Consider the following 27,613-nt stretch of genomic DNA (forward strand, 5'->3'; position numbering starts at 1 on the left):
GCAGAGAGTTGCTGGAGTTGGGGCTTTATAGAGCCTAGTGGGCAGAGCAGCTGATGGTGCTCAGGCAGGCTGGGGCTGATGGCACACTTGAGCCCTAGGGATCAGCTTGCCAGACTTGTGGTGGGAACCAGGCGGGGCTCTGTGCTCCTGGGAGCTCTGGTTCACGGGTTTTGCACTCCCTCTCTGCTGGCTATTGGGCAGGACGCCTGCAGAGCAGGGCAAGGCCAAAACAGCCCACCAGCGACGAGCACCTGCCCCCTTACCACCAAGGAAGCCGTTCCAGGGGAGGGTCCCTTTGGCCAGAACTGAGCAGTGGTCCTCAGGGCTGTATCCCCCTCTTGTCTGCTTTGGGTCACCAGTTCGAGACCTGCTGGAGACCCTGTTCCTGCTCCCCATTTGGAGCAATGATTGAATATTTAACCACTGATTATTAGATGGGTAGCAGTTGTCTGTCATGCCACCAATGCGCTGCAGCCAGTCTTTGGATGTAGAAGTGGGGGGTGTTGCCCTTGATTCTGTTTGCAGTGGAGGATGTTGGATATTTTGCAGTGCTGATGATGATGATGAACTGGGGAGGGGGGCTGTGCTGATCCCCTCCTTTATTCTGAGCTCCTGCAGTAATGCAAGCCATTGCTTGCATCCCTGCAGGACCAGACTTCAGGGGTTTGGGAGTCTCGGCATCTTAAAAACCTGTGCTTGTTCAGCTTGGGTGCATCTAGAAAGTCCTAACTCCATGTGCCAGCCCAGTTGTCTTGGCTGGCAGGCATCTGTGCAAAATGTGTGCCGTCCAGAGCCACTCCCTGGAGGAGCCTCACAGCAGCGGTTCTCCCCGTCTCTCCTTGAGCTGCGTAACAGATGCTCAGCCTCGCTGTGTCTGTTTATCTGAGCAGCTAACTTGTTCCAGCAATGAAAATGAGTCTCTGGCCTGGCTCCAGCAAGCCAGCTGCTGTTGTGTGTATCGGACGCTTGACGCACTGTAAACATCCTCGCCTGCGTCCACGAGATCTAGGCACGAAGCAGAAAGGGAGGGGGCTGACCAGAGTGGGGCTGCTTCCCTGCCATCTCTCTCCCCCATCATGTCATGTCCTCTCTGTCTTTCTCTCTGCTGCTGTTCCATCTCCCGTCTCGTGTCACTTTGCACGAGCTAATTGCAAGAACTGGGCTGGCTCGGTGTGGAGTGTTCATCTGTCAAGGCTTGTGTTTGAAACGGCATAGCTGAGGTTGCTTGCTTGAGCAGAGTAAGAATAGCTGGCATCTGCATGGTGCTTTTTGGGCACTGGAAATGCTTTAGGAAGGTTATCTTGATGTATAGGTTGGTCCTTTGTATCTACAGGGGGGTTCTGTTCCCAGAACCCCTGCAGATGTAGAAAACTGTGGATAATGAAATCCACAGTTGATTGGAAGACCTCCCAGATGCAGCCTTCAGTCGCATCTGGGAGGTCCTCCAGACGTGGGTTCGGAATCCGTGGTGGGTGAAATCAGTGGGTTCGGAATCAGCGGATAAAGAGGACCCACTGTAGTCTTTACAGTAACTCTGTATAACGAGTGATATTATTCTCATATCACAGATGGGGAAGACTTGAGACCTAAAGGGAGTAGCTTGCCTAAGGTCGCCTAATGAGTTCCCAGCCACAGATGAGATTCGAACCTGGGAAGTCCGAATTTACTGCTCAGTCTCTTAGCCACGGTGGTACAGCAGATCATTTAAGTAACCTACACTAGCAAAGGGGAAAGGAAATGTTTGCTATATTGGTTTTTTGCTAGGTAATGTCTCACCCTTCCATCTTAAAAAAATGCCCAGAGTGGCCTACGACACTCTAAATGCAGTAATAGTAATTGTCTTATAAAACGATTGTAGCTGGCCAGTGAAGGAAGAAAATATTTTAAAAGTTAGGCAGCACTGTAGATGTGATGAAGTGAAACTCTTGATTTTGCGCTCAAACACCATAAAGAAACTGCTAACTGAACTTTCCAGGGTAGAAAATTTAGTCATCTGGAAAGCTGCTATTGAGAAGGTCTTCTCTGCCTTGCCCTCCAGCCGGACTGCAGATGGAGGCAGGCCTTGGCCCATCTCAGTGGATGTGCAAAGTGGTCAGGGTGTCTAGTCCTAATTTACATTCATAGGCCAGCATCCAAGGATTTGACTCTCCACAGATGGCAGGGTCCTAGTTAAATGTCCTGAAACTACAAAAAAAAAGTGCATGGAGATTAGAACAGAACCCCTATGGATACCAAGGTTCCGCCTGTATATTTTAGTTTCATGTGTAAAGGCTCTATTTTTCAAATGCCATAATCTGTGCATTATAATATTTATGCAAAAGATCCCCCCCCCCACACACACACACATCTCTGAATGAGGATGAGCAGTGCATTACTTTGAAGTGAGCCCTATGAATTTCATGGGGACTTACTCTCATGTTTGGAGTGTATAGGATTGCAGCCTAAAACATGGCGGGCCTCTACTGAATATGCAAAATTGACTTTGCAGCAGGTGACGAAGAGAGACCAGAAGGCAAGTAGGTCATGTGTTCTGGCGCAGAAGCAGGTCTGGTAGCAAGGAATCCAAGAAAATCCTACACTGTGAAGAGCACAATCTGTCCTGGCATGACCTCCGCAGACAGTTAATGAGCTCTGCCGTGTGTGGTTGTTGTTTTTTTCTACTGTTGAAGAGGGTTCCAGTCTCCTTTCCTGCTTTGGCGTTTGCCTGAATCCTGAGTGATTTCAACAGTGTCCCCAAACAGTCCAAAAATATGATTTCAGGAATAACGTGCAATTACAAATACGTTGTTTTCATTCTAGTCCTTCCTAAGTCCTCTTGGAAGCAATCTGCTTCTCTCTAGGGTCATTGGCCAATTATGCCTCTGTGTGGACTCTGTGAGTATGGGGTATGGAAGAGGCTGAGCGCTCCCCCCCATTTGATCAGGGTTCCTGTGTGGATGGTCTGTCTATGTGCCTAGGCTCTCCTGTCTCGTACATATCCCTGCGTGTGTAGTGGTTGGGGTCGCAGTCCTGCTGCCCGCTCCAGGCAGACAGCATAACGAAAGAACAATCTTTGATTCCTGATTCTTTCCCTAATCTCTGGTTCCTCGCCGCTTCCTCCACCCCTTCGAGTCGCTTCCTCCACCCCCTTGAGTTTTCTCCCAACCTGCACAAAGTTGGGGCTGTTCGGATATCAGGGTGGTCTTCGGATAGCAAGCACAGAACACCAGTTCGTTGGAACCAATCGGACACACGAGCCTTGGCCCGTTTATGGCACCCCCCCAGAGCAGGCCAGTGGAACCAGGACATCTGCTAACTGCAGTGGACTATGGCCAAGCTAATCTGTAGTTAGATCAAGAAACGGCTGATCTCCAGAATGAATATTTTTTTAGCAAAATTTAGGCAGGACAGAATCTCCGCAGGTTCTGAATCCACTGCTTTCTGTGACCTGCTGGACAGGTAACCCTATTCAATAGCTTAGCCAGAGGTTGGCGGCAGAGCAGTAAGTACTGAGCTGCCATTGCTGCCCAGAATGGGTCTGACGGCGAGTGGGAGAGTTCTCTTACAAGGCATATTGCAATGCCTGCAGTACCTACTTCGCCCCGCATCGCTACACTCCTGAACCCCATTCACTTGTGGAACGCTTCTTCAAAGGGAGAATGCAATTGTAATGAATCCTAGCCTGAGCCCAGCAGAGGGCGCTGGTGCCCAACTTTCCGGGTAGGTTTGTAGGTCAGAGCTGCGGGGAGGATATGGGAATGTGTCATAGCTGGTTGAGAACATCAGAACTGAGTGGAATGGCTTGAACATTACTCCTGATCTGCAGTGAATTCAGGCCTGTTCGGGACACATGGATGTTCTACGGACCCAGGTCCCATAAATCTAGGCTGGCCTCGGCTGCCAGACCAAAATCTATAGTCAGCCCAGGCCCAGACCCTCCCTTCACTGCAACCCTGTACATGTTTCGTTGGAAGCAAGTCTCACTGTGATCCATAGGGCTGACCCCCTCGCCCAGGTAAGCATGCATCGTGTTGCAGATTCAGTCCCTGACCTTATGCTGTCCCTATGTGCAAAACTAATACCCTGAACAGGGGGCAGGAGGCCACAATGGGGATTGTCTCCACCACTTTGCTAGGCTGCAGAAGATCTAGGAAACTTAGCACAAGTGCAGGGTGTGGCCCCCATCTCCAACTCTGGCAGGACACCGCAGCAACTTGAAGCCCCCCCCCCCTAAAAAAAACAAAACACTTTCCTGCTTGCCTTGGTGGACTTATGGCAAAACACTCCGTGTTTGCCCTGCTGCACCGGCTCATGTATGTGTTTGTGTGTCTCTCTCTCTCTTGGCAGGAATATTTCAGACAACGCCATGTTGCAATGGAAGCCTTTCTTTTACTGGACCTTCCTGGGCCTGTTTGAGGGGTCTGTGTTCTTCTTTGGGACCTACCTTCTTTTCCAAGAGGTTTCCATAGAGGACACTGGAAAGGTAAGAGCGCCCTGAAGCCAAGTCCAGGAACAGGTTGTCTCCAAGTAGCTTGTTCTGTTTGACCACCCCGGGCAAGCCTGTTCATAAATCAGGTGTTTGTAACTTGAAGTCTGTAAGTTGGGGATCTTCTGTCTTCATGGGACATTTCTTTTTTTGCTTAGCTTTTCAATAGTAGCCATGATAGGCCCACACTTCAGTTACCCTGCACATGCCTGATCTCATCTGATTTTGGAAGCTAAGCAGGGTCAGGCCTGGTTAGTACTTGGATGGGAGACCGCCTGGGAATACCGGGTGCTGTAGGCTTATACCATAGTCTTTCGAGACTGAAGGTTGCCAACCAACCATGATAGGGACCGTGGTGCAGGGGGGAAGAGTGTGTTGTTATTCTTACTGACTCCTTAAACGTGATCCCTGGATATTTTCACCCTGTGAGGCAAATAGCATCTGGGGAGGGATGTATTATAACTGAGAAAAGGAGGGGTGTACTGAAAATATCTTGTTTCCCCCCTCCCCCTGAGCAGATACTATTCAGAAATTTTTAAAACCTGCCAGGGGAGTTTCTTCATGCATCACAATTTGGTTTGTAAGTAGCTGGTGCGAACCTGTGATAAGTATATACGTATGGACTTCCCAAAAGGGACAGCTGTGGGGATCCACATTGCTCCATCCGGCTGTTTTGGTGGGTTTGGCAATTAATCACCATCAGCTCCACCAAAAGACGATCCATGTCTTGTTTGGTTTCACCTTGGTTTTGTTCCTGTTGCCTTTTAAAAATTCTTAATTTTTTAAAAACACACTTCTTACATGTCACTTTCTGTTTCAACGTATGCATTCAGATCTTGACAGACTTTGGTAAGCACCCTGTCCCATTCATTGTCATCGTTCTGACCTGAACTGTGCTGATTGCAGCAGATCACAATAAATGCCACTTGTTAGTTTTATGGTGTGTTCCAGAAAGTGGTTTCTGTTTGGGGGAAAAAACCTTTTTTTCATCACCTTTTGCAGTATCTGTTCCTGTCCACAAAGCTGTGCAGAATTGGGTCCGTGTAGCAAATCATGAATATTTTCCAACTCCATTGCAATTGTCTCCTTAGCTCTGCCCCCTGATTTCTCTACCACTTTCCAAAATGTTGTTGAGACAAATGCCTGAGATGAACTATTTCTTTTCTCTTTTTTTTAAATTCAGATGGCAGGAAACTGGACTTTTGGCACCATGATCTATACTCTCTTGGTGTTCACCGTCACCCTAAAGGTCAGAGGATCTTTCTTCTTCTTAATTAAAACCAACTTTAATTCAGTTGTTGCACAGCATAGATTTGAGTTACTGTCCTCACTAGCAACAGTTTTCTTCTGTGTGTTGAATTGCTATAGTAATTTACAGGTGAGTACAGTTGGCCCTCTGTATCTTGGACCCCCTGCGGATACTGAAACCCACAAATAATTGAATCCGCAGGTGGAGGCCTTCCCAGGCCTCAGAGCACCTCCCAGATGTGACTGAAGGACTCTTAATCTTCCAACCAGAAGGTACAATGAGACCTTCCTGATGTGAGTTGGGACTCCTGTTTGGTCAAATCCGTGGGCACGCTGAATAAGGAGGCAGAAGGGAGAGACCTGCTAGTAGGTCAGCAAGGATTTATGACACGCAGCCCTGGGACAAAAGTAGTCACAAGAAAGACTGTCCTTTCATGTGTGCTTGCTTGTCTGAGTCCTGGGGCAAAGAGTCTGTGTTCCCCATCTGTAGAGTGGGACTTCATATTTGCGGTCACATTTCATTGTCTTTTAAGCATTTGCAAGTTAGCGAAACATTTTCCGCCATGCCTGACCTTGTACTAATTACTCCCCTTTTGACCTCGGTGTTCCTTGTGTATAAAATGGGAATATTGTCTTTTGACCAAGTCTTTGTGCTGAGCTCAGCTGGCTAGTTTGAGAACTTCTAGCTGGCTAGTTTGTTCAGATTCTTGCATTCCCTTTGTGTACGTTTGTACTTGGATGTACTGTTGTCACAGCGATGACACATGACAGTGTGACTGATGAGGTGTGATGGAGAATTGTCTCCATCACCGGAGCTGCAGTTTTGCAGCTGGCTCCCCACAAGCCACTCAGGTTCTGCACCTGGACCTCCAAGTGCATTTAGTTTAACAAGGTGGACCCTGTAGTCTGGAAATTGGGCTTATCTACAGTGTGTCCGACCCCATTTACTATCCTCTTCTCAGATCTTCCTTTCTATTTCTTAAACCTCCCAGCTAGCATTAGATACTCGGTTCTGGACATGGATAAACCACTTCGTCATATGGGGCTCCTTGATCTTCTACGTGCTGTTCTCATTCTTCTGGGGAGGAATCCTTTGGTAAGTGTTCTAGCATGTGTTTGGGGCATGGACAGGATCCCACCTTTTCCTTAAATATGCCTCTCTTGGTAACACAATGTTCAGCAAAGGCATTCCTTGGCAAGATGTTAAATGCTGCACGTAGTGCCTCTTGTCATTGGAAAAAGAAGTTGCCTGGCTACTGTAGTTGTTTCTTTTTCCCCTATTAAATAACACTCCCAAACTGAGGACCTTAAAAGCTAGTCAAGGCTGCTTATGAGGGAGTGACTTGCTCTGAGTACAGTGGGACATACTTGTGAGTAGACATGCCTAGGCCATAAGGCTTTCTGAAGCCAGGATGGTGTTGTAGACAGAATCCTGGGGTAGGAGATCCAACTTCCAAGTCATGCTTGATCATGAGACTCCTTGTGTGTGACAAGGATTAGGACACCCTAATCCTTGGAAGTTCCTCTCGCACAGTAACAGAACCAGGGGACACCCACTAAAATTGAGTGTCAGGCGGGTTAGAGCAGACAAAAGAAAATATTTTTTGACCCAGCTTGTAAATTAGTCTATGGAACTACTTGCCACTGGATGTGATGATGGCTCCTGACCCAGATGCCTTGAAAAGGGGGGACTGGACAGATTTCTGGAGGAAAAGTTCATCACAGGTTACAAGCCGTGATGGGTACGTGCAACCTCCTGGTTTTAGAAATGGGCTACCTCAGAATGCCAGATGGAAGGGAGAGGCAACAGGATGCAGGTCTCTTGTTCGTGTGCTCCCTGAGGCATCTGGTGGGCCACTGTGAGTTATAGGAAGCTGGACTAGGTGGGCCTTAAGCCTGATCCTGCAGGGATCTTCTTATGTAACCCAAGTTGAAGGGTAAGTTATGGGAATAGACTGAGTGGCAGGAAGGGGCGATGCCCTTAAAACATAAGAATATAAGAAGAGCCCCACTGTATCTGGCCAAAAGCCCATCTAGTCCAGCTTCCTGTATCTCACAGTGGCCCACCAAATGCTTCAGGGGACACAATAGACAGCAGACGCAACCTGTGAAATACCCTTCCGGCACAACCCTTCCGAAACACCTTGTATGCAACGTCGCACATACAGGTGGTTGGCAATATGAAATGTAATGAATAAAGAGTTCCATATGCATCTTAATGATGCGTGAAATATTTTTAATCCTGATGGCTTTGTGTCAGTTTAAAGAAACGAGAGCCATATGGTTTGTTCAAACGTAAGGTGGGTGCATCTCTCTCTCTCTCTCTCGCCTTCTGTCATTCCATCCAGGCCATTCTTGAGACATCAGCGGATGCACCATGTGTTCGCCCAGCTGCTGACCTCCATCGCTACCTGGCTGGCTATCTTTTTCCTGGTCCTCACGGCCCTTTTCCCCGAGGTCCTTATCATAGTTTTTAGAAATACGAAAAGGAAATGCCAGCAGGTAAGACAAGAACGCACCATTATCCTAATTCAAGAGGTGATCCCCCTCTTCTGAGCGGTTTTGACTGGACCCTTTCTTTCGGGTCGACAGGCGCCGCTGCGGTTTCAGTGCGCTGTCTTTAGAACATTTGGAAAGACCTGCCCAGATCGGTGACAGAGCAGATTAGTTAGCAGGGCTGCCGCAGCCAGTGATAGCAAACCGAAGGAAAGGACACTCGCTTCTCCTCGCCAGAGATCATCGAGACATGATCTTGGGGGTGTTTCCCTGTGAATGTGGAATAGCTGCTGGACACGTCAGGCAAAGCTCAGAATAGCTGCATCCTTCTCTGCCTTCTAGCCCAGGATCCACCGTGTCTGGACAGATAAGTGAGAATTCCAGAAGGACCTTCCAGGGGGGAGCATTCTGGCCCCTTAGCTTCAGAGCCAAGCTTGATCCTCCAGAGAATTCAGCCAGTGCCCAAGTTAGGGTCGCTGCTTCTGTTGCAGGGAGACGTGCGAGGTTTATAAAAAAAAAAGAAAAGAAAGAAAGAGCAGAGGAGAAGACTGAACCCTTCACATCGCAGCCAGCTGGGCGTTTGATTCTGACTAGGGCCGAATTGCCCGGCTGCGAGGAAACTTTTAAGGAGCTTTGGGTGCACTGGAACCGTTTTTTGTAGCAGATCTCTTGAGACTGGGGCAGGTGGGGAAAGAGAACCTTTTTCTTTCTGTGCAGTGCTCTTCACGGATTGGGTCCCAGCAGTCTAGATGTCTCCCTTAATCAAATGGAACAGCCAGGAACTCTGGACATTTTGGGGAAAAATATTTTTGTGAAGAAATAAGCGGTTGCATTTCGCTTCTTCCGGATGGTCGTATTTTTTAAGGTGTGGTCTTAAAAAACATTGAAGATTGAATCCAAAAGAAGAGTTTCCTAGGTCAACTTCATTGATTCCCCCCTGCCCCACTCTGAGTTATAGAGCTGAGTCCTTTTTTTTTTTGCTCCCCAGCGTTAAGACATTTATTTGGCAGGGCAGAGGAGGGGTAGCTAAAATGGTTCTTGCCACCTGGATCATTGTTTTGTACCAATTTTTCTAACAGTTTCCCAGAGGTGCCAGCAAGGCTAGCCTGGTGGAAACGTTCAGCCCCAGTTCTTCTAACCATGGTTAAGAGATCACTTGTGAACTGTAGCTTGTGTGCTCCCTCTCCAGCACAAATTTTTCCCTCCTAGTCTGAACCATGGTTTAGCATTTGAATATGCTGATACTAACCAGGGTTCCCTTTTGTTAACAGGGATTGAAGGGTGGTTTGCAAATTCTGATTATGAGGCAGTCCTGGCTAGTATTAACCACGATTAGTGCTGGTGCAGGCATGATGGTAAACCATAAGTCCACAAAGGGAGGAATAATTCATGCAAGAGAGCATGAATAGAGAGAGCATGCAGTCAGTCTCTTCAACCATGGTTAAGAGTTCTGGAAGCATTACATCTGCACCAGTCCAATGTATAGGCTGTGTTTAGAGGATCCTCTAAGCCTTTGTTGGAGACTGGATGAACATTCTGCTTGCATGCTTTTCACTACTGTTCAGGGCTTAATTCATCACTTCCTTTTTCACCTGATCTGTAACTCTGGTTTGAAGGGATTATTCAAACCCTGGTTTGACAGACGTAACAACAAGTCAGGACTTGGTTATAATGGAAATAAACAAATTGAGCCCTATTATGTGAGGGGAGAGGGAGGTGTCTGTGGGGACAATTGTCCAAACCTTGCTTTTTTTTTTTTTTTTAGTATGGTCTGAATGCACTCATAATGCTTGCATTTTAATTGGCTCCAAGTCATTTTAGGGTCACAGTCCACAAGCCGTTTTAGGGACACAGAACACTCTTTATGTGTCTTTTGAAAGTGTTGGGGCTGGCAATGTTTAACAGGGATTGGATATGCTTAAAATAAGATTTGAGGGACTGTTTGTTTTTTAAAATGTGAGTGTACATTATTTGGTTTGTAGTCTTTACAGTAAAGTCTGCACACATTTAATATATTGAAGAGTTATCTTTGCTAGCCAATAAAGAGTTTGTAGGATAAAGAATAAATTTAGGAGACTATGGATAGATTGGTCACTATGCTGTGTTCGCTGTGAAGTGAAGAGACTGAGCCGTGGACCAGGAAATTCCATGTTTGGTTCTGACTTCCTACAATGAACTCACGTTGTCTTGGGCAAGTGGTAGCCCCTTGCCCTCGGTATCCACATCTGTTGTATGGGAGCAATAAGGCCTCTCTTAAAGGGCTATTGCCATGATGATTGAGCTGTTAGGAAGCACAGACAGACCTGGAACACTTTACAAAAACTGCTGTGTTGGCATACTTCAGTGGAAACGATGAGATTCCCCTTGCGTTTTTTTGGTGTACGCACACTCGGAGTAACCTGTGAGTCAGCCTGCGTGTATAAACAGGTGGGCAGTTCTGATCTCTCCATGCCGTAATTCCACCTGCCAATGTCTGCTGTTTGAGCAGGCAAGGTCAACCAGGGATGTGAGCCTCCCCAACAGAGCCTTTCGTAAAGCACTGCTGCCGTGTGAGCTGCCCAAGCGCTCACAGCCCACACGCTCTGCCTTCTCTCTCCCTCACGCTCTGCATGTGGGTTGTGGGTGCTGGGGTGCCTCACACAGCAGTAGCGCTTCTCAAAGCACTACTCCGGTAGTGAGGCTGTGCCTCACCTGCCTTCCCACCCACTGCACGTCCCTGAGGTCAACTCTTTTCAACTCTGTCCTCTCCGGAACCAGTCAAAAGGTGCCAGCTTACAGAACTCCCCGATGCGTCATTCACAGTGAGCTGTAATGAAAATCATAAAATTTGGTTGCACGTTTTTCTCTTATAAAGTGAGCCAGGGCAGGGGAAAAAAGCCAAACAAACATTTTACGTTTTCTGTACCTGGAAGATAAAAGGGTGTGGTGCATGTTGTATGTTGAGGTGCAGCAGTAACAAAGGGGCACATTCAAATGTACCTTGTAGGTACACATACAAATGTACTACAAGGGTGCTTGTGGGTCTCTGTTCTCCCTTTGCAGGGAGTCCAGAGTCCACCTCTGCATGCTTTTGACAGGTGCGCTCACCAGCAATTTGACTACTGGCTCAGTCACTTGTCTTGCATTCCCCCTCCCCCATTTTTAAAGCACACAGGTGCTGGCTTAACATAACCTGTTGTATGATTTTTAGTTCCAGTTCATTTTTGAAGGTTAATAAAGCTGCTCAGGCAGGGTGGTAGAGATCACCAGTGCTGTGCACGGCCAGGTTCTGCTGCCAACATGAGACAGTGGTGTCACTATGGGGGTTGCAGACCACACTGGGTGACACCAAAATGTCTGTGTTGTAACAGTGCAGTGAGAGCCCAGCAATACCAACACTCTGCCGAGATCTCGCAAGATCTCAGCCCACACGAGATGGCGGCACCCAAGGGAACCTGGAAATGAAGACCATGCCAGCCAAGAAACTGGGGCAGGGAGGCCAGGACTAGTGCAACTTGGGCCGATCAAGGCCAAGTTTAATTGCCTGTGGAGCCCCCGTGAGTTACCACCTGGAGCCCCCATGAGTTACCGACCTCAACCCTGTTGACACTACTACTTCCCCCTAAAATGTGTTTGCAAATTGTTTTCTGGAGCCACCAGGAAATGGTTGACAGAAGAGAAGGTTTTAAAGGAAAGCTTTACCAGGAAAGAACTGAAAATAAAATCCCCACAACTGCATACAGATTTATTTGTGTTTCCAGTATAAGTGTCCAGTTCTGGGGTGCTACGTCTCAGAAGTGATATTGTAGGGCTGGAAAAGGGTAAGCAAGACTATTCCGAACTTGGAACACCCTTTACTACAAGGAAAGACTAACGTGTTGGGGAGGGGGTGGCCACTTCGGAAAAGACTTTCGGGAAGATAGGGTGTGGTATAGTACAGTAGGGAGATGGGGTATGGTATAGAACAGGGGTGTCCAAAGTTTTTGGCAGGAGGGCCACATAATCTCTCTGACAGTGTGTCAGAAGCCAGGGAAAGAAAGAATTAATTTACATTTAAAATTTGAATAAATTTACATAAGTTTACATAAATGAATATATTAAAGATGAACTTATATGAATGAATGAAGGTCTTGAAATAGCTCAAGCCCTATAAAAGGCCTTGCACAAAGCAAGGCTGGCCTTTCCTTTGTTGCCACTACTGCATCACAGACGTGAAACAGCAAGCAGTGGAGGAAGCCCTCATCCCACAGCTCATGCAAAGAAGTCAAACAGTTGCCTTCACGCTGAGAGCAGTTGTGTCGGGCCAGTGCGGGCTGCAACAAATCTCTGGAGGGCCAGAGGCTCATTGGAGACTGGGGGCTCCCTGAGGGCCGCATTGAGAGGCCTCGAGGGCCACATGTGGCCCCGGGGCCGGGGTTTGGGCACCCCTGGTATAGAACCTCCTTATCAGCAATTTCAATATCCATGGGTGCTGAGCCCGCAACTGGAGTATCTCTCAGGACCTCCTGGATATGACCAGAAGGCATTTTCAGTCATGTGCAGGAGGTTTGGTGAGGCCCGTCCTGCCAATTTCATTTTCCTCTGAGATCAGTATTTGCAAGGGGTCCTGGAACAGATCCCCTGGAGATACCAAGGGTATTTATAAAATCCTGAGTGGAATGGAGAAGGGGACAAGTTGTTCTCCCTCTCTCATGATACTGGAACTTGGGCTCACCCAGGGAACCCAATTGGTTGGAGGTTTGGAGCAGACAAAAGGAAGACCTTTTCCCCCAGAGTGTGCTCAACGGATGGGACCTGCTGCCCCAAGTTTCACGTAGCCAGATTCGGAATGGGATGAAGCAGATGCATGCGAGAGGAGAGGCCTATCGACAGCTCTTAGCCACAAGGATCGTATGAAGTCTCCATGGGTAGAGTAGCCTACCTGCAAGGCCAAAGGACAAGAGGGAACGGTTGCCTTCAAGCCCTGGCTGTCCGCTGTCAGGAGTGGGATGTCTGTCAGGGCCATTGTCCCTTTTCATGGGATGCTAAGCAATGCAGGGGATGGACAGAGTGGATAGGGAGATGCTCTTTACACTCTCACATAACACCAGAACCAGGGGACATCCACTAAAATTGAGTGTTGGGCAGGTTAGGACAGACAAAAGAAAATATTTCTTTACTCAGCGTGTGGTCGGTCTGTGGAACTCCTTGCCACAGGATCTGGTGATGGCGTCTGGCCTAGACGCCTTTAAAAGGGGATTGGACAAGTTTCTGGAGGAAAAATCCATTATGGGGTACAAGCCATGATGTGTATGTGCAACTTCCTGATTTTAGAAATGGGCTATGTCAGAATGCCAGATGCAAGGGAGGGCACCAGGATGCAGGTCTCTTGTTATCTTGGGTGCTCCCTGGGGCATTTGGTGGGCCACTGTGAGATGCAGGAAGCTGGACTAGATGGGCCTTTGGCCTGATCCAGTGGGGCTGTTCTTATGTTCTTAACTACAATTCCCAGGAAGCCTTGCAGGTCTCTTGTTATCTGGTGTGCTCCCTGGGGCATTTGGTGGGCCACTGTGAGATCCAGGAAGCTGGACTAGATGGGCCTATGGCCTGCTCCAGTGGGGCTGTTCTTATGTTCTTAACTACAATTCCCAGGAAGCCTTGCAGGTCTCTTGTTATCTGGTGTGCTCCCTGGGGCATTTGGTGGGCCGCTGTGAGATCCAGGAAGCTGGACTAGATGGGCCTGTGGCCTGATCCAGTGGGGCTGTTCTTATGATGCCACCGGAGTTGTCTTTTTTTAAAAAAAAACATTCCCATATTTTGTCCCACTTTTAAAATAAACTGTAGGGTTTTAGTTGTCGCTGTACCGCTACACACAGGCACCTGCTCGCCCCAAGTGCCCCCCTCTGAAAACGGTTCTGCTCCCCTCTCTCGACTCCACACTGCTCCTTTCTCAGTCTTTTCTGCCTGCTCTGCTTTTTTCTTTATTGCTATCAGTGTTTCAGAGGGAGAATGTCTTGGAAGGGGGAGGGGGCTGTTCGCACTTCGCTCCGCTCTCCTCCAGGCCTCCCTCCCTTCCTCTCTGGCTTCCTTTCTCTCTCTGCAATTTTCCCTTTTCTTTTGTGTCATTGTGAAGCAGGTAACGAGGCGCCTGCCTTCCTCGGGGACGTCCACTATCTTCATGCTCTCTCAAACCTCCAGCAATCACAGCTTCTCTGAATGAATAAGGTGATTTCTTTTTTTATTTCTTCTTAATCAGAAGCCGTTGGGTGCTTGGCTGCCTTTCCTTTCTCTTGTGGTGCATAACCTCTTGATAACACGCCCCTCTTTTCTCCTTCCCCCAAGCATAGCGGCTTGTGCGCTTGTGATATTTTCAAGGGTCTTTAATTGCCTTTTCCTTTCGTGCTGTTTTTCCAAACCACTAATCTAAAGCCCTCAAAGCTGGTTGGCCTATCTCGTGGCGGCAAATCCCCTAAATGAACATTTCCGTCTGACCTGAATCTTGCCAGGCTCCCTGCAAGTAGAAAGTTAATACCACAAGGAGTGGAGTGGGCTAGAACCTTCTTCTTTGGCATGCGTCTATTATGATGTCGTGTCTTGATTGCAAGCAATTTTCTTTGCATTCAGAAATGATATCTCCTGCAGCTGCCGGGGATGCAGTTTGAAGTGATACAGTCTGCAGTGGTACGGTCCATTCTGTCACTGAAAGGCCCTTCCACCTCATTCTGAGGCCTGTGTGGACCAGACCCCCACTTCTGTAAATCAGTGTTTTGAGTAGTCACTTGATGAGAAGTCTACTGATCGGCAATGGTGCAATAATCTAAATCTAACACAGCCCCCTACATAAGGAATTGGCCTTCAGCAAGCAAAAATGGTAAGTTGTGGTCCCAAGACTACTGGCCGCACCAGGGACGATGTCATCCATGTTTTTGGTGTCTGTTCATGTTCAGTGCAGGGATTCCAACCTGTCTTTAGCTGTCGTAGAGCAGAAGGCAATAGGCTCTCTGGAGGTAGCTTGAACCAATACCGCAGTGTCTGCTTTGTTCATCCTTTTCCATAATTGAAAAGCATAGCTATACTACCAGGTCAGTGAAATGCATAGTAACACCCACTAATAATTATTAATCTGGGTTTGTGTTAAGAATGACCTCCTTCAGAAAGAACAGTTGCTGGGGGTGGGGGAGAGAGAATTGCAAGTCTATTACACACTGGTTTGTTTTTTCAACAACTTTATTCCATGTGATGCAAGCATTTCATTTTGGATGGATTTTACTTTGCAAATCAGGGCCAACCATCTCCAGGTTAAGTATCCCAGCAGGCTATCTACACCCTGCCTAGCAGTTCTACACAACATTGGTGCATAGAGCACAAACTGTATGTTAATACTATGTCCAGCACACATACCGCAAAGTGAGTAGAGTTTGTTGCTGGAGGTGGGTGGGGGAGTGTGTGCAAAGAGATTAACCTGGATGCAGGGCATCTAACCCGTGTTGGGTGGAAGGCGGATCGATTTGCAGGAGTTCTGCAAAGACATCCAACTCCCAGGTCTTTCCAAATCCCAATAGTTTTAACGATTAGCAACATCATCCTCCCTTCAAAGTTAGGCCTCTGAAACGATAACTTGGGGAGAAGCCAGGGATGGTGTTTTTTTTGTGCGAAACAGCAGTCAGCTCAGTTCTGGTACCCAAAACACCATCTGCTCAAAAGCACCCTGTTCATTCATTCAAAACATATGTCCAGCTCCTGGCCCCTATTTTGCACTGGTGACAGGAGACCCTGCAAGGCTGATGGCTGCTCCTTCTCAAGCCAAGAGGAAACTCACTTATCAATCATCTACCCATCTCACGGAAGGTTTCTTGTGCATTTTGTGTTGTGTCTGTAGCTGCTGCTGGTGTGACCTTGCTACATTCCGGCCTGGCATGAGTGGCTACATACTTTTCATGTATTTTTTTTTTCATGCTTGTGTTTTGCCTCACCATCTTGCAGAGAAAAGCGAGACACTCTCAGATGGCCTCCGAGTCAGTGCGGTCCAGACCGTCGGTTAAACCTCTCCTTTTGAGAACATTCTCAGATGAATCTAATGTATTGTAACAGGTATCCAGTTTGCAAGAATTAGGGGCTTGGAAGGCCCAGATTAACCCAAGTGATCCCTGAAATCAGTTAAAATGTGGGGCTCTTGCAATCCCAGCTCTTTGTGGAGGAAATTATGCTTGCTGAGCATTACAGGTACAATGCCTGCCCCTTCATTGGCTTGTGTGTGTGTTTTCCAGGAGGGCTGTCTACAGAAAAAGCCATGTGTTCAGCGCTCCTCTGTGTGTGTGCGTGCATGTGTTTTTTTTTCCACCTGGACTGTTGCACAAATTGGGCCTTCTACAGGGTCCAAGCTTTAAATGAAATAAGAGCTTTGGAACCGTCTTGGTCAAGGATGAAAGATGCTGGAATATGGATGGGCGTTTTTTGCCACAATATTCTCCATTCTCTGAAACGTTGTAATTGGAATTAATAATGCATAAAAAAAAGGATGCATGGAAGTTGCTGATTTTGCCTGGAACAAGAATCTTCCATATTTCTGGTTTTATTTCCTTCGATTCAAAGCTTTTTCTTAGAACATTCAAAGTGGCTTGCCTGCGATTCATAGATGCCTGGGAAGCTTCCCCCTTGCGGAAGAGCTGCAGCTTAGTGGCACACATGCTTTGGATGTAGACGGTTCCCTCTGAAAGCCTTGGCACCTCTGATGAAAACTGATCCCAGCACTGAGCCAGTGTCCTTCCCAGTAGATGAATGCCAAGCTAGATTAGGCAGCTTCATACATTCAGAAAGGGTGTGGGGTGTGGGTGTGTGGATCCTCTGCAGATACCAAGGACCTACTGTATAGTATCTTGGTCAGGGGCTAGTTATATAGAAGCAACACTTTGTGGATGGGGTGCAGCTGTGTGGTCAAGCCCCTTCACCCCATCCCAAAATTGTGGGCTTCCCAAATTCCTACAGCATCTGACTTAACAGTCCCTCCTGTATTCTTCTCTTGGCAGCTTTGAGGCCCTACCACTCTAGCTGCTAGTCTAGTGTAATCTTTATGAGGAACAGACAACTTATAGGAATGCGTTTAAGGTGGCCCGCCCCTACGATCACAGGCTCATAGGCTTTTTGTTTCAGCGGATGCTACGGTTCGGTTCCTTGGCACACGTTGGGTTTCCATTTGCCCTCCCCATTACTCGCCCTACAATATCAGTGCTGAATTGAGAGTCATCACTGTACAAACGTACTGGGCAAAACATGGGTGGATTGGCCACTGCGCTGCTATCGGTTAGGGGTACAAATGGGGTAGAGCCAACTGCTTGAACCCTCCCACTCCCCTCCAGTCCAGTTGATCTTTTTGCAGGAGAGGAGAGGGCAGCCTGGCCCAGAACAAAACTGTTTCCTAGCCTTGGCATTGAGTTGATTCTGAAGAGGGAGTTTTTTTAAAAAAAAAAAATCTGCAATAAGCACAGTCTTCCAAGGGCTGCCGTCTTGCATGCCTTCTCGTCCCTTTGAATTGGGTCCTATTGATGGCTCTAGAAGGGGACATTTCAATATGAAATCAGCTCCTATTTTGACACACACACCCCCGCCGGCATTGTGGCATTGCACCTGTGAGGCGTTGGTGATCTGATTCTCAATCTGTCTTCTCCTATTGCATGTTCATCTGCCTGAACTGAACATGCAAGATCTCAGTGAACTGAATTGAAATGAGGTGGTTTGATCCCCCCCCCCCCGTTACTCTCTTGTAACATTCAGGGCATTTGCATGTGTGTTCATGCTTCGCGTGGACACACTGCCTATGCCCATTGTGCCATTTCTCAGATGATGCACAATGCCTTCCCTAGGTGGTTTGATTCTAAACTCCTGTTAATGACTACTCTACATGCAAGCAAGAGAAAAGAATGCCACACCCGTTCTATTCCAGGCCCCCCACCTTCAAGCCTTGTGCTATACTGCCTGATTTTAGAAATGGGCTATGTCAGAATGCCAGATGCAAGGGAGGGCACCAGGATGCAGGTCTCTTGTTATGTGGTGTGCTCCCTGGGGCATTTGGTGGGCCGCTGTGAGATACAGGAAGCTGGACTAGATGGGCCTATGGCCTGATCCAGTGGGGCTGTTCTTATGTTCTTAACTACAATTCCCAGGAGGCCTTGCAGGTCTCTTGTTATCTGGTGTGCTCCCTGGGGCATTTGGTGGGCCGCTGTGAGATACAGGAAGCTGGACTAGATGGGCCTATGCCCTGATCCAGTGGGGCTGTTCTTATGTTCTTATGCCTATAGGATGAGTCAGCCCCATGGACATAACTGCCAAATTGGTTGGGTGGACTGATTTGGGAGAGTGCTGAAGGGTTGCTTGATGTTTGTGGCGGGGAGGACAGTTAGAGGAAGGGCTTTCAGTGCCTGCCCTCTGTGCCTCTTAGCAATGCCCCAACTCCAACAACCGGACACACAACAAGCTCTACCTACACTGAGAAGTTGTGCCTCTGACCAGGTGGATGTAGCCCTCTGGCAGTGTTGACTCCATGCAAGGCATTAAGTAGATCTCCCTGTTGTCACAAAAGGCATTCTTTAGGTTAGCGCCCATCAAGAGAGCCTGATGAATTTATGTCTCTGCTTAACAGTGAACTTGGGTTTGGCATTTTTTGTCTCTTACAAATCCTTTTGTTTATTTTCCTCCCAGCAAATCCTAATCCTTGATTTCTGACACGCCGGGATGGTGCTTCTGTATTTCATCTCTCTTTAGTTTTCTCATTGGAAGAACATAACAAATTTTTCTCTTCCCCCCCCACCCCCTTCCCTTTATGTTTCTTGTATAGCCTGTCTTTTCGGAGCCCGTGTTGGTGTCCTACAAACGGCGGGAGAATGGCTATACCTCCGAATTGAAGGCAGGGGGCACCATTGCCCAGTTTGCAGACCAATGTCATCTCAGGTTTCTTCAAAGATTATAACCCCAGCACTCGTGAACAGCTCTCTCCAAGAAGAAACAGGTATTGGAAGGAATCATGCCAAGCAAAAGGAACCCAAGATCTTTTTGCTCTGTGTTTTAGATATGATGATGATGACTTCACATACAACATGGGACATTTTTGCTTTCAAATTTTGTTTGAAAACAGTCAAAAGATGGGGAAAGAGTCTCTCTCTCTCTTTAATGCAAGTTTGAGAAAATAAACTTGCTCTTCTAATAGAGAAAACCATGAAAGATCTTGGGAGAATGAAAAGAGGATGTGCCGTCAGTTCTGCCATGATCCATGTTCATCTGAGGAAGGTCAGGAGCTGCTAATGGGGTGACATTATTTTCTTTTTCCTGACCAAAGAAAAGGCACAAGTGTTTGTCCTGCAAGGCTCCCGCCTGACTTCTCTTGGACAGCACTTAGGAAGTCTCATCAACCACGGCCCCTTCGGTTGGCATGACTTTTTTGTTTGCTGTTTATCTCCCATGACCCCCTGACCTTAAACAAGAATGTCACATTGCCCTTTGGCAGGCATGATCTGAACGGTTAAAAAATCCCTTTATTCCCACTTCAGTCCCTCCGCCCTTGATTTATCAGGAATACTTAGGAAAAAAGAAACTGATGTGCTCTCTCCTATGGCACCCCTTACATTACAAACACTAAGGCTGCCGCAGTTCTTTTTGTCAAGCATGGCTTGGGGTGGCAAACGTATAAAGGCTGACCAGGTTGCGCAAAATTACCACATCTGGCAACATTTCTTTTGGCAGTTTGCTTCTCTGCCTTCCGAAAGCATGCTGCACAGTCCCGACAAATGCGGATATCCTTTTTGGAAGGGTCGGCTCTCATCAGTGTGGCCACATGACAGTATTGCTGCTGCGTTTTTCAGACCTGGAGTAGTGCGCAAGATGTTTGCTCCACTCAGGTGTGGCACATCTTAACGGCTGATTCACACAGTGAAATTGGGAGATGTATCCATGAAATCTTTCTTGAAAGACCCCCGCCCCCCAACAATATTGTCTGCTTGAGCAACACACAAACAACTGCACGTTGTCAACCGTGTACCTTGATGGGACACGTTTTTCGCTGTATAATGGTCACATTACTGAGGCAGTGCCATTGACCTCCATGTCCGTACGATGGCTTGGAGGCAGTGCTGTGTACTGAAAGTACACTTGAATAGGTTATGTGTGATGCCACAATCTCAGAATTGTCTAAGGTTTCCAGAAAGGGCTGTTCAACGGCTAAAGATTGTGCACAACCAGGTACATTATGCACTTCCAGTTCACCTGTGGCTTCTATGTGGGCCAAACCTGAGGTCATTCAGATGATGCCACAGTGGTTGGGGGAGGGGGGGAGATTGCATGAACAGTTACAGCACATCTGTAGCAGTTGGGAGAGGGGAGATGGTGTCAAACCAGCTCTTGAAACTCTTGCATGTTTCACTAAGGGGCGGGCAGAAGATTCCTCAGTCACATATTACTCCTTTCCTGATGCCCTTTTTTTCCCTTCCAAAAATGGGGCCAGTAGATCCAACCATCTCACTTACCTGCAGCTGTACAAAGTGTGCATCCGAGGCTCAAATAGCACCACAAGATTGCAGCCATCCTGTGTGTTTCCGCCATGTGTGCACAGGTAACCTCTCCTTAAAGAAACACAGGATGTGACATCACATCGGGCCGTGACCTCATCGTATTCAGCTTTTCCCTGCCTCCATTCATTGGCTATTGCTTGCAGTGGGCCAGGCCATACCAAAGGAGGCTATGTCCCACACAGGGTTCTTTTGCTAGATGTTTCTGGGAAGATGTGATACAGACCTGGTGGCACAGGTCTGTATCCCTGCAACTTCTGACTTAAGTCTCAGAAGATGCCCAGTAAATGCTTGCCTCTGTGCAAGGAAGCAGCAATGTATCAACTGAAAGCATGCTTGAGTAGGTTATGTGTGAGGTCACAATTGCCAGGTATTCCATTGTTTCCGGAAAAGCCATTCAGCAGCTGGAGATGGTGCACAACTGAGTACATTGCTGTGACTATATAGAGTGCTTTGCGCAGGCGGTTCCATCTAAGTGTCGATATGTTTACATGATTTTTCCAAACACGGGCATTTTGAAATGTTCAATTTCAGCGTCCTTCACACACAGCCTTTGGCCAAATGTCTATTATGAGGTTTCCATCCTCACCTGTCAATATTTTTGACTGGAGTTTGTGTTTGTGGTTTTATATGAGGGTTCTCTGTTTTGTTTGGGAGCAAAGACCCCCCACGCATCCTGCATTTAGTAGGAGTAGAACATGCAACTTTTTAAAGTTTCTTCTAGACACCCCTGTGCTGTAAATATTTCTGCCCATCCACCCCTTTTGGAATCATGTCCTTCCTTTTCACCTCTACGGCGTTAGTGATGGGTGTGGGGTGGGGGGAGAAACATTACTTAACCTACACAAATGTACTTGTAGTTGTGATGAGACACAAAAGCTTGGAGGAGGGGGACAAGAGAACTGTTGAGAGCACAGGTGGGACTGTTGGGCTTTGGGGTACTTTTTCACCACATCAGCCTGTGATGATTTCTTTGGCCTGTGGAGAGGGTATTCAAAATGGCAAGCAAAACAAGAAGACTAGGTGTTGGGCAGAAGAATTGTAACCTATCCTTTGCCTTGACATGCTAGCTTTCTGCATGCAGGACATCTCTTATGAATTGGGAATGGTGCAGCCCAGGATCAACTTGATCTGCTCTTGATCTTGGCTAACTCTTGCTGCATTTTCATCTAGTTTCCCCAAATAATGCATTTTTTTTGCCTGTGGTTTCTGCATATGTGCCACACCAGTCCAAAGAGACTTGTCAAATATTGTAAAATCTGATTTAATCAGCAGTGGCACTTTTGAAAAATAAGTTTTGTAAATAGGGAGAAGCGGAGGAGATGAGTGTAATTTATATACAGATTTTAAGACACATTTTTCAGCTTCTTGCAAAATAAAATGATGGGACTGCGATCTTAATTTTTATCACTTCAACAGCAATTTTATACATTTTTGTGTTGCTTTATATAATGACAATGGAATGTGAATGTCAACTTTTATGAATGCAACTTGCCCTTTTTCATTATGAAAAGGAATCCTTTTTGTTTGGAATAATCAATAAACTTTGGTATGTTCTGATTAATCATTTTGCCTAATCAGTCTTCATGACCGGCATCAACCCTTGTTTACGTTGTCTTTTAAAGTCTGAAAAGAGAGGCTGTAAAATTGCTATGGCACCTTCACAATCATGTGGCTAATTCAGGTGAACAGACTTGTCAATAATGGACTTTTTTTTTTTTTTGCGTCCAACAATGCATATTGTAGAGCTGGGAAGTGTACCAAATGGTTATAGTGATGCTCCTTCCCTATGAGGAAAGGCTGATGCTTTGGGGGCTCACCAGAGCCCATGAGAGGGGGGGTGCAGGGGATACATTGTGCCTGGGGTCAAAAAGGGGGCCTGGGACCCAAAGGAGAGAGCTGGAAATTTCCTAGAATATAAAAAAAATAGAGAGCTCTACAAAGTTCGGGTGAAATGTCAGGATAAGTGACCTGGGGGCAGGGCTAAGCAGGGAGGTGGCCAAGTTTGCAGATGACACCAAACTTCTCCGAGTGGTGAAGATCAGAAGAGATTGTGAAGACTTCCAGAAGGATCTCTCCAGACTGGGCAGCAAAATGGCAAACACGGTTCAATGTAAGTAAGCATAAAGGCATTCACATTGGGACAAAGTGGAGGGAGAAAGTGGACAGAGGGGTTTTGTCTCTTGGGGTCATCCTTTGAAACAGGTGAGGGCATGCAGAGCAGAATGAACTTGGGGAACTCACCGCCACAAGACAAGGTGATGACTGACGCGGGTGGCTTCAAAGGGACATTGGATATCTTTAGCTGTGACAAGGGCTACATGTCGCTGTCAGTGTCAGAGGGGGCGTGCCAAAAAACACTGGGCAAGCAGCAGGGGAAGAGAAGCTACTGCCTTCAAGTCATGACTGCTGCTTACTGCTGGGAGGCAAGAGTGCCACAGTTGATGGTTGCTTAGTCTGAACGAAGGTGGAGCTGGTCAGACTGGGTGCCTCTGCCTTAGTTTTTCTCCAGTATTTCAGGTGGGAAGTCTATCTCAACCCTGCGGATGCCCAGGATTGAGTCTGGGACGGTCTGCATGCAAACTCTGAGTGACGGCATAAAGAGCGCTTTGGTTTTAGCCAGTAGGGCTCATTTGGCTATCCGCTCGCCTGTGGGTTTCCACGAAGAAGGCGAAAAAGTTCTACAAAAGTTTGGGCATGTTCGGACCTGCGATGGGGAAACGAGACAGGCTGCCTGTTTGACATTATTTTTGATGGTCTGGTCACTATAGTCTTGTTTGCAAAGGCCTGGACAGTTTTCCTGTATTGGATATGCAGGTAACCTTGACCTGAGCTGGTTGGGGAGGGAAGGGAAGAAGATCTAAATCTCAAACTAGACTCAGATTTCTTTGGAAACCTATTGCACCCACTCCTCATCCTCCTGCCAGATTTTAGGGAGGGGACTTGCTGTCTCTCTCTACCACTGGATTGATGGTTTCTGCAGGGAATGGGAGTAAAACCTCTCCCTGCACTGAATAATTTCTTCTTTCTTACAAAGCCTCTGACAATCCTCTCTCCAAAGAATGAGAACAGTGTCTACTTGTGAATCATTTATGTTAGAACTGAAGAATAATGACACAGCCCACACAGCACCACGGAAGGAGCAGTTCAAGTGCCTTTTCTGACATGAAATGGCAGCCTGTGTAAAACTGTGGACTAAAAAACTGCTCTGGCTCAACTCCTGATTTTCATTCACCCCACACTCCCCCCCCCCAACTGAAAAACAGGGCAGGGACTTGAACCCAGCTCTTTCCTTCATTTTACTTCTCTGGAGTCCCTCCCTGTTCTCCAGTGCTGGGGGCAAGTTAATGAGACCATTGCAATGCAGTTAACTACTGGATGTAAAGTACACTTGCCAGTGTTTCTCAAACTGTGGATCAGGGCCCCCTAGGTGGGTCACGAGCCAATTCCAGGTGGGTCCCCATTTATTTCAAGGTGTATTTTATTTTTAGTCTATTAGACTTAATGATGCCATGGTATGTGACTGCATTTAGGGAAATATTACAGGTCTGTACTTTGAACAGGTCACTTATGTATATGCTTTTAACAATGACAGTCAATGGGGCTTACTCCTGGGTAAGTGTGGCTAGGATTGCAGCCTTTGAGTTGTTAGGGAATTTTTTTTTAAAAACAGATCAGCAACTGCTTGAGAAGCTTAGGAGGTTTCCAATTTACTCTAAATATTTAAACATTGCAAATTTTTAATTAATTGATTTGATTTTGTTGTACAGGGAGGGAGTTAAAAAATTTTTCCTGCTTGATGATGTCACTTCCAGCCATGACATCACTTCCAGGTTAATAGCATCATTTTGGGTGGGTCCCAACAGATTTTCATTCTGGAAAGCGGGTCCTGGTACTAAAGAGTTTGAGAACCACTGCTCTATGCAAACATGGTACACGAAGCACTCAAGAGTAGAGGCCCCTGCCCCAAGGAACCTACAATCAACAGTTTGAAAAGGACTTTTTTTTTGAAGGTAAGTTGTAGAAAAAAGATGCACTATAGATCCAGGTTAGCAAATATGCCTGGATACATTCCAGGAAAGGCCAGCTGTTAAGGTGCCAACAAGTTAGCGGATGCTTTCTGGGGCAATTGTGTCATGGCACCATTGCTGGTTCAGGAGCGGCCCATCTGGCCCTTGATGTGCTCCTGGGCAGGTGTGGGGCACATGCAAAGGAAAAGGTGTGGGGCACATGCAAAGGAAAAGGAGAGCTGCATGTGTCATGCGGCTGCCTCGACCCAGTGGCATACAAAGGTAACTTGGCACCTAGGACCCATAAATTTTTGGCACCCTCTCCATGACAAAATTATTTTCTGTAATAGTCATGATATGAAATGAATAATAATAATAATGACCAGAGAAGAAGTGCAGGCAGTGGACATTTTCTATTGAACTTATATATGTTTCACATATGTAGTGAACATTAGATACCAAAGCAAGACAAGGAAGGAATGCCCATCAAGAGAAGGGGAGAGCTGGGTTGCCAACTGACCAGCACAGAAGGGGAGAGCTGGGTTGCCAACTGAGCAGCAGAGAAAGGAGAGCTGGGTTGCCAACTGACCAGTATGCATACAAAAGCAGTTTTGTTATAATATAGAAGGAAGGCAAAACACGCCTACATTTATGAAGACTACATGTGGTTTTCTGGCATGCTTGCAGCCAGCCATTTATTCCCAGGTAATCCCAGTGTATGCTTTTTGTTGCAGTGTGTTACAGGATTCCCAGTGTGTTTTCCTTTCCTGGTTTCTTGGCTGTAACTTTTGGTAGCAGAGAGAGATTTCAACGTGGTTTGTCTCTTCCCAGTGCAACCCACTTTTTGTGACCCAAGGCAGTTGCGTTTTCCTTTTCTGGTTTTTGGCTATAACTTTTGATCGCACAGAAATATTTCAACACGGTTTGTCTCTTGCCTTGTGTAAGAAAAAGTGCGTTACACAAGGCCGTTTGTGTTTTCCTTTTCCAGTTTTTTGGCTATAACTTTTGATAGCACAGAGATATTCAATGCGGTTTGTTTCATTGCATTTAAAGACGCACCAATGGATATATAAGGGGATAATACAGCCCTATTATTTGCAGATGCCAAGATTTAAAAAGGAGGAGGCAGCCTCAGTCACCCCCCTGCAGCTTGGCACCCGGACCGCAGCCTCCCTCACCCCCTGGCTCGGTGCACGCGCCGCTGGGAAGGGAGGAGGACTCCACGCAGGGACTCAGTGGCGTAGCCAGAGGGGGGCTCCGCGCTCAGTTATGGGGGGAACCTTCCCTTGGGAGCCAGGCCAGCGCACGCCTGTTTGCGCCCAGCGCCGGGGCTGGTTCCAAAGGGGAGACTGAGCGCTTTGCCCCCCCGCCGGCTACGCCACCGCGCGGACCTCCCGCGCCGGCCGCGCTCCGCCTTCCCCTGCCGGCTGCTGGGCGAGCCTGCCTGCGCCCTGCCCGGGAGAGCCGCTACGAGCGCGGCCGCTCTTGGAGGGGGCGCGATGGAGCCGGGAGCGCCGGGCAGGCGGGAGTAGCCGCAGGACGGAGCCCCGGCATGGCCCGGGCCGGCCCCCCGCCGGAGCTGCGCCCGCCGCCGGCCCGCATCTCGGAGGCGGAGATGGAGCTCTACTACCGCCTCCTGCGAGCCGCCGCCCGGGCCGAGCGCGCCGCCGCCGCCGGTGAGACTCGCGAGCGCCGCACTGCAGCCCCTGGCGGGAGGGGGCGGTGGGGCCGGGAGCAGTTCTCGCCCCCCGAGGCTCCGGGGCGCCTCCCGGTTGCCAGCTGACCGGCAGGGAAGGGCAGAGCTGGGCTGCCGCCTGACCAGTAGAGAAGGGGAGAGCTGGGTTGCCAACTGACCAGCAGAGAAGGGCAGAGCTGGGCTGCCGCCTGACCAGTAGAGAAGGGGAGAACTGGGTTGCCAACTGACCCGTAGAGAAGGGGAGAGCTGGGTTGCCAACTGACCAGCAGAGAAGGGGAGAACTGGGTTGCCAACTGACCCGTAGAGAAGGGGAGAGCTGGGTTGCCAACTGACCGGCGAGACGGGATAGCTGGGGTGCCAACTGACCAGCAGAGAAGGGCAGAGCTGGGTTGCCAACTGAGCTGTGGAGAAGGGGAGACCTGGGGTGCCAGCTGACCAGTAGAGAAGGGGAGAGCTGGGGTGCCAACTGACCAGCGAGACGGGAGAGCTGGGATGCCAACTGACCAGCAGAGAAGGGCAGAGCTGGAGTGCCCAGTAGAGAAGGTCAGAGCTGGGTTGCCAACTGAGCAGTGGAGAAGGGGAGAGCTGGGTTGCCAACTGACCCGCAGAGAAAGGGAGAATCCAGGCGGGAGACTGGGGTATTTCCAGGACTGCTGGTCGCCTCCCAGTTGCCAGCTAACCAGCAGAGAAGGGGAGAACTGGGTTGCCAACTGAGCAGTGGAGAAGGGGAGAACCAGGTTGCCAGCTGACCAGCAGAGAAGGGGAGAATCCGGCAGCCTGCAAGACTGGGACATCTGTGGGACAGCTGGCCACCTCCTGGTTGCCAACTGACCAGCAGAGAAGGGGAGAACTGGGTTGCCTACTGAGCAGCAGAGAAGGGGAGAACTGCTGGCTTGGCACTTAAGCAGTAGTTGCAGCATTGGAGGGTCTTGAGAGGTGGCCGCAATAACTATTTGAAGCCTGCCAATCAAATGTCTTTCAAAAGCAGTGGAGGACACAACAGTTGAGAAGTTGGCAATCCTGGGAAGACACATCTGGGCTCTGTAGAAGAAGAATGGAGGGGTCTGTGTAATGAGGAGCACCTGTTCTGGTCTGAGGTCCCAGGGAAGGAGTGAGATCTGTGGACTGTACCCCTCCCCTCTGTTGATTTCCGCTGGGCTACCCTGCACCAGTCACCTTAGCCTGC

At 48.1% G+C, this 27,613-nt stretch overlaps 1 protein-coding gene and 1 pseudogene across 3 annotated transcripts in view; both read left to right on the top strand.

The window, feature by feature from the left end:
- Window positions 1–22,285, top strand: part of LOC136635868 (phospholipid-transporting ATPase IG-like) — a 59,609-nt gene extending 37,324 nt beyond the window's left edge. Inside the window, exons 25-30 of one of the 3 annotated variants that reach the window (XM_066610977.1) lie at window positions 4,327–4,462; window positions 5,649–5,714; window positions 6,706–6,809; window positions 8,062–8,215; window positions 14,301–14,392; window positions 18,999–19,086. In XM_066610977.1, coding sequence (XP_066467074.1) covers window positions 4,327–4,462; window positions 5,649–5,714; window positions 6,706–6,809; window positions 8,062–8,215; window positions 14,301–14,387 — 547 coding nt within the window. In that variant the 3' untranslated portion in view covers window positions 14,388–14,392; window positions 18,999–19,086. Of the gene's footprint in view, window positions 1–4,326; window positions 4,463–5,648; window positions 5,715–6,705; window positions 6,810–8,061; window positions 8,216–14,300; window positions 14,393–18,998 lie in introns of all 3 variants that reach the window. The other 2 variants (XM_066610978.1, XM_066610975.1) reach the window with 2 other exon arrangements.
- LOC136635870 (5S ribosomal RNA) lies at window positions 4,647–4,765 on the top strand (annotated as a pseudogene).
- Window positions 22,286–27,613: the final 5,328 nt, after the last annotated feature.

The sequence above is a fragment of the Tiliqua scincoides genome, unplaced genomic scaffold (genome assembly GCF_035046505.1).
Source record: "Tiliqua scincoides isolate rTilSci1 unplaced genomic scaffold, rTilSci1.hap2 HAP2_SCAFFOLD_114, whole genome shotgun sequence".
Lineage (NCBI taxonomy): Eukaryota > Metazoa > Chordata > Lepidosauria > Squamata > Scincidae > Tiliqua > Tiliqua scincoides.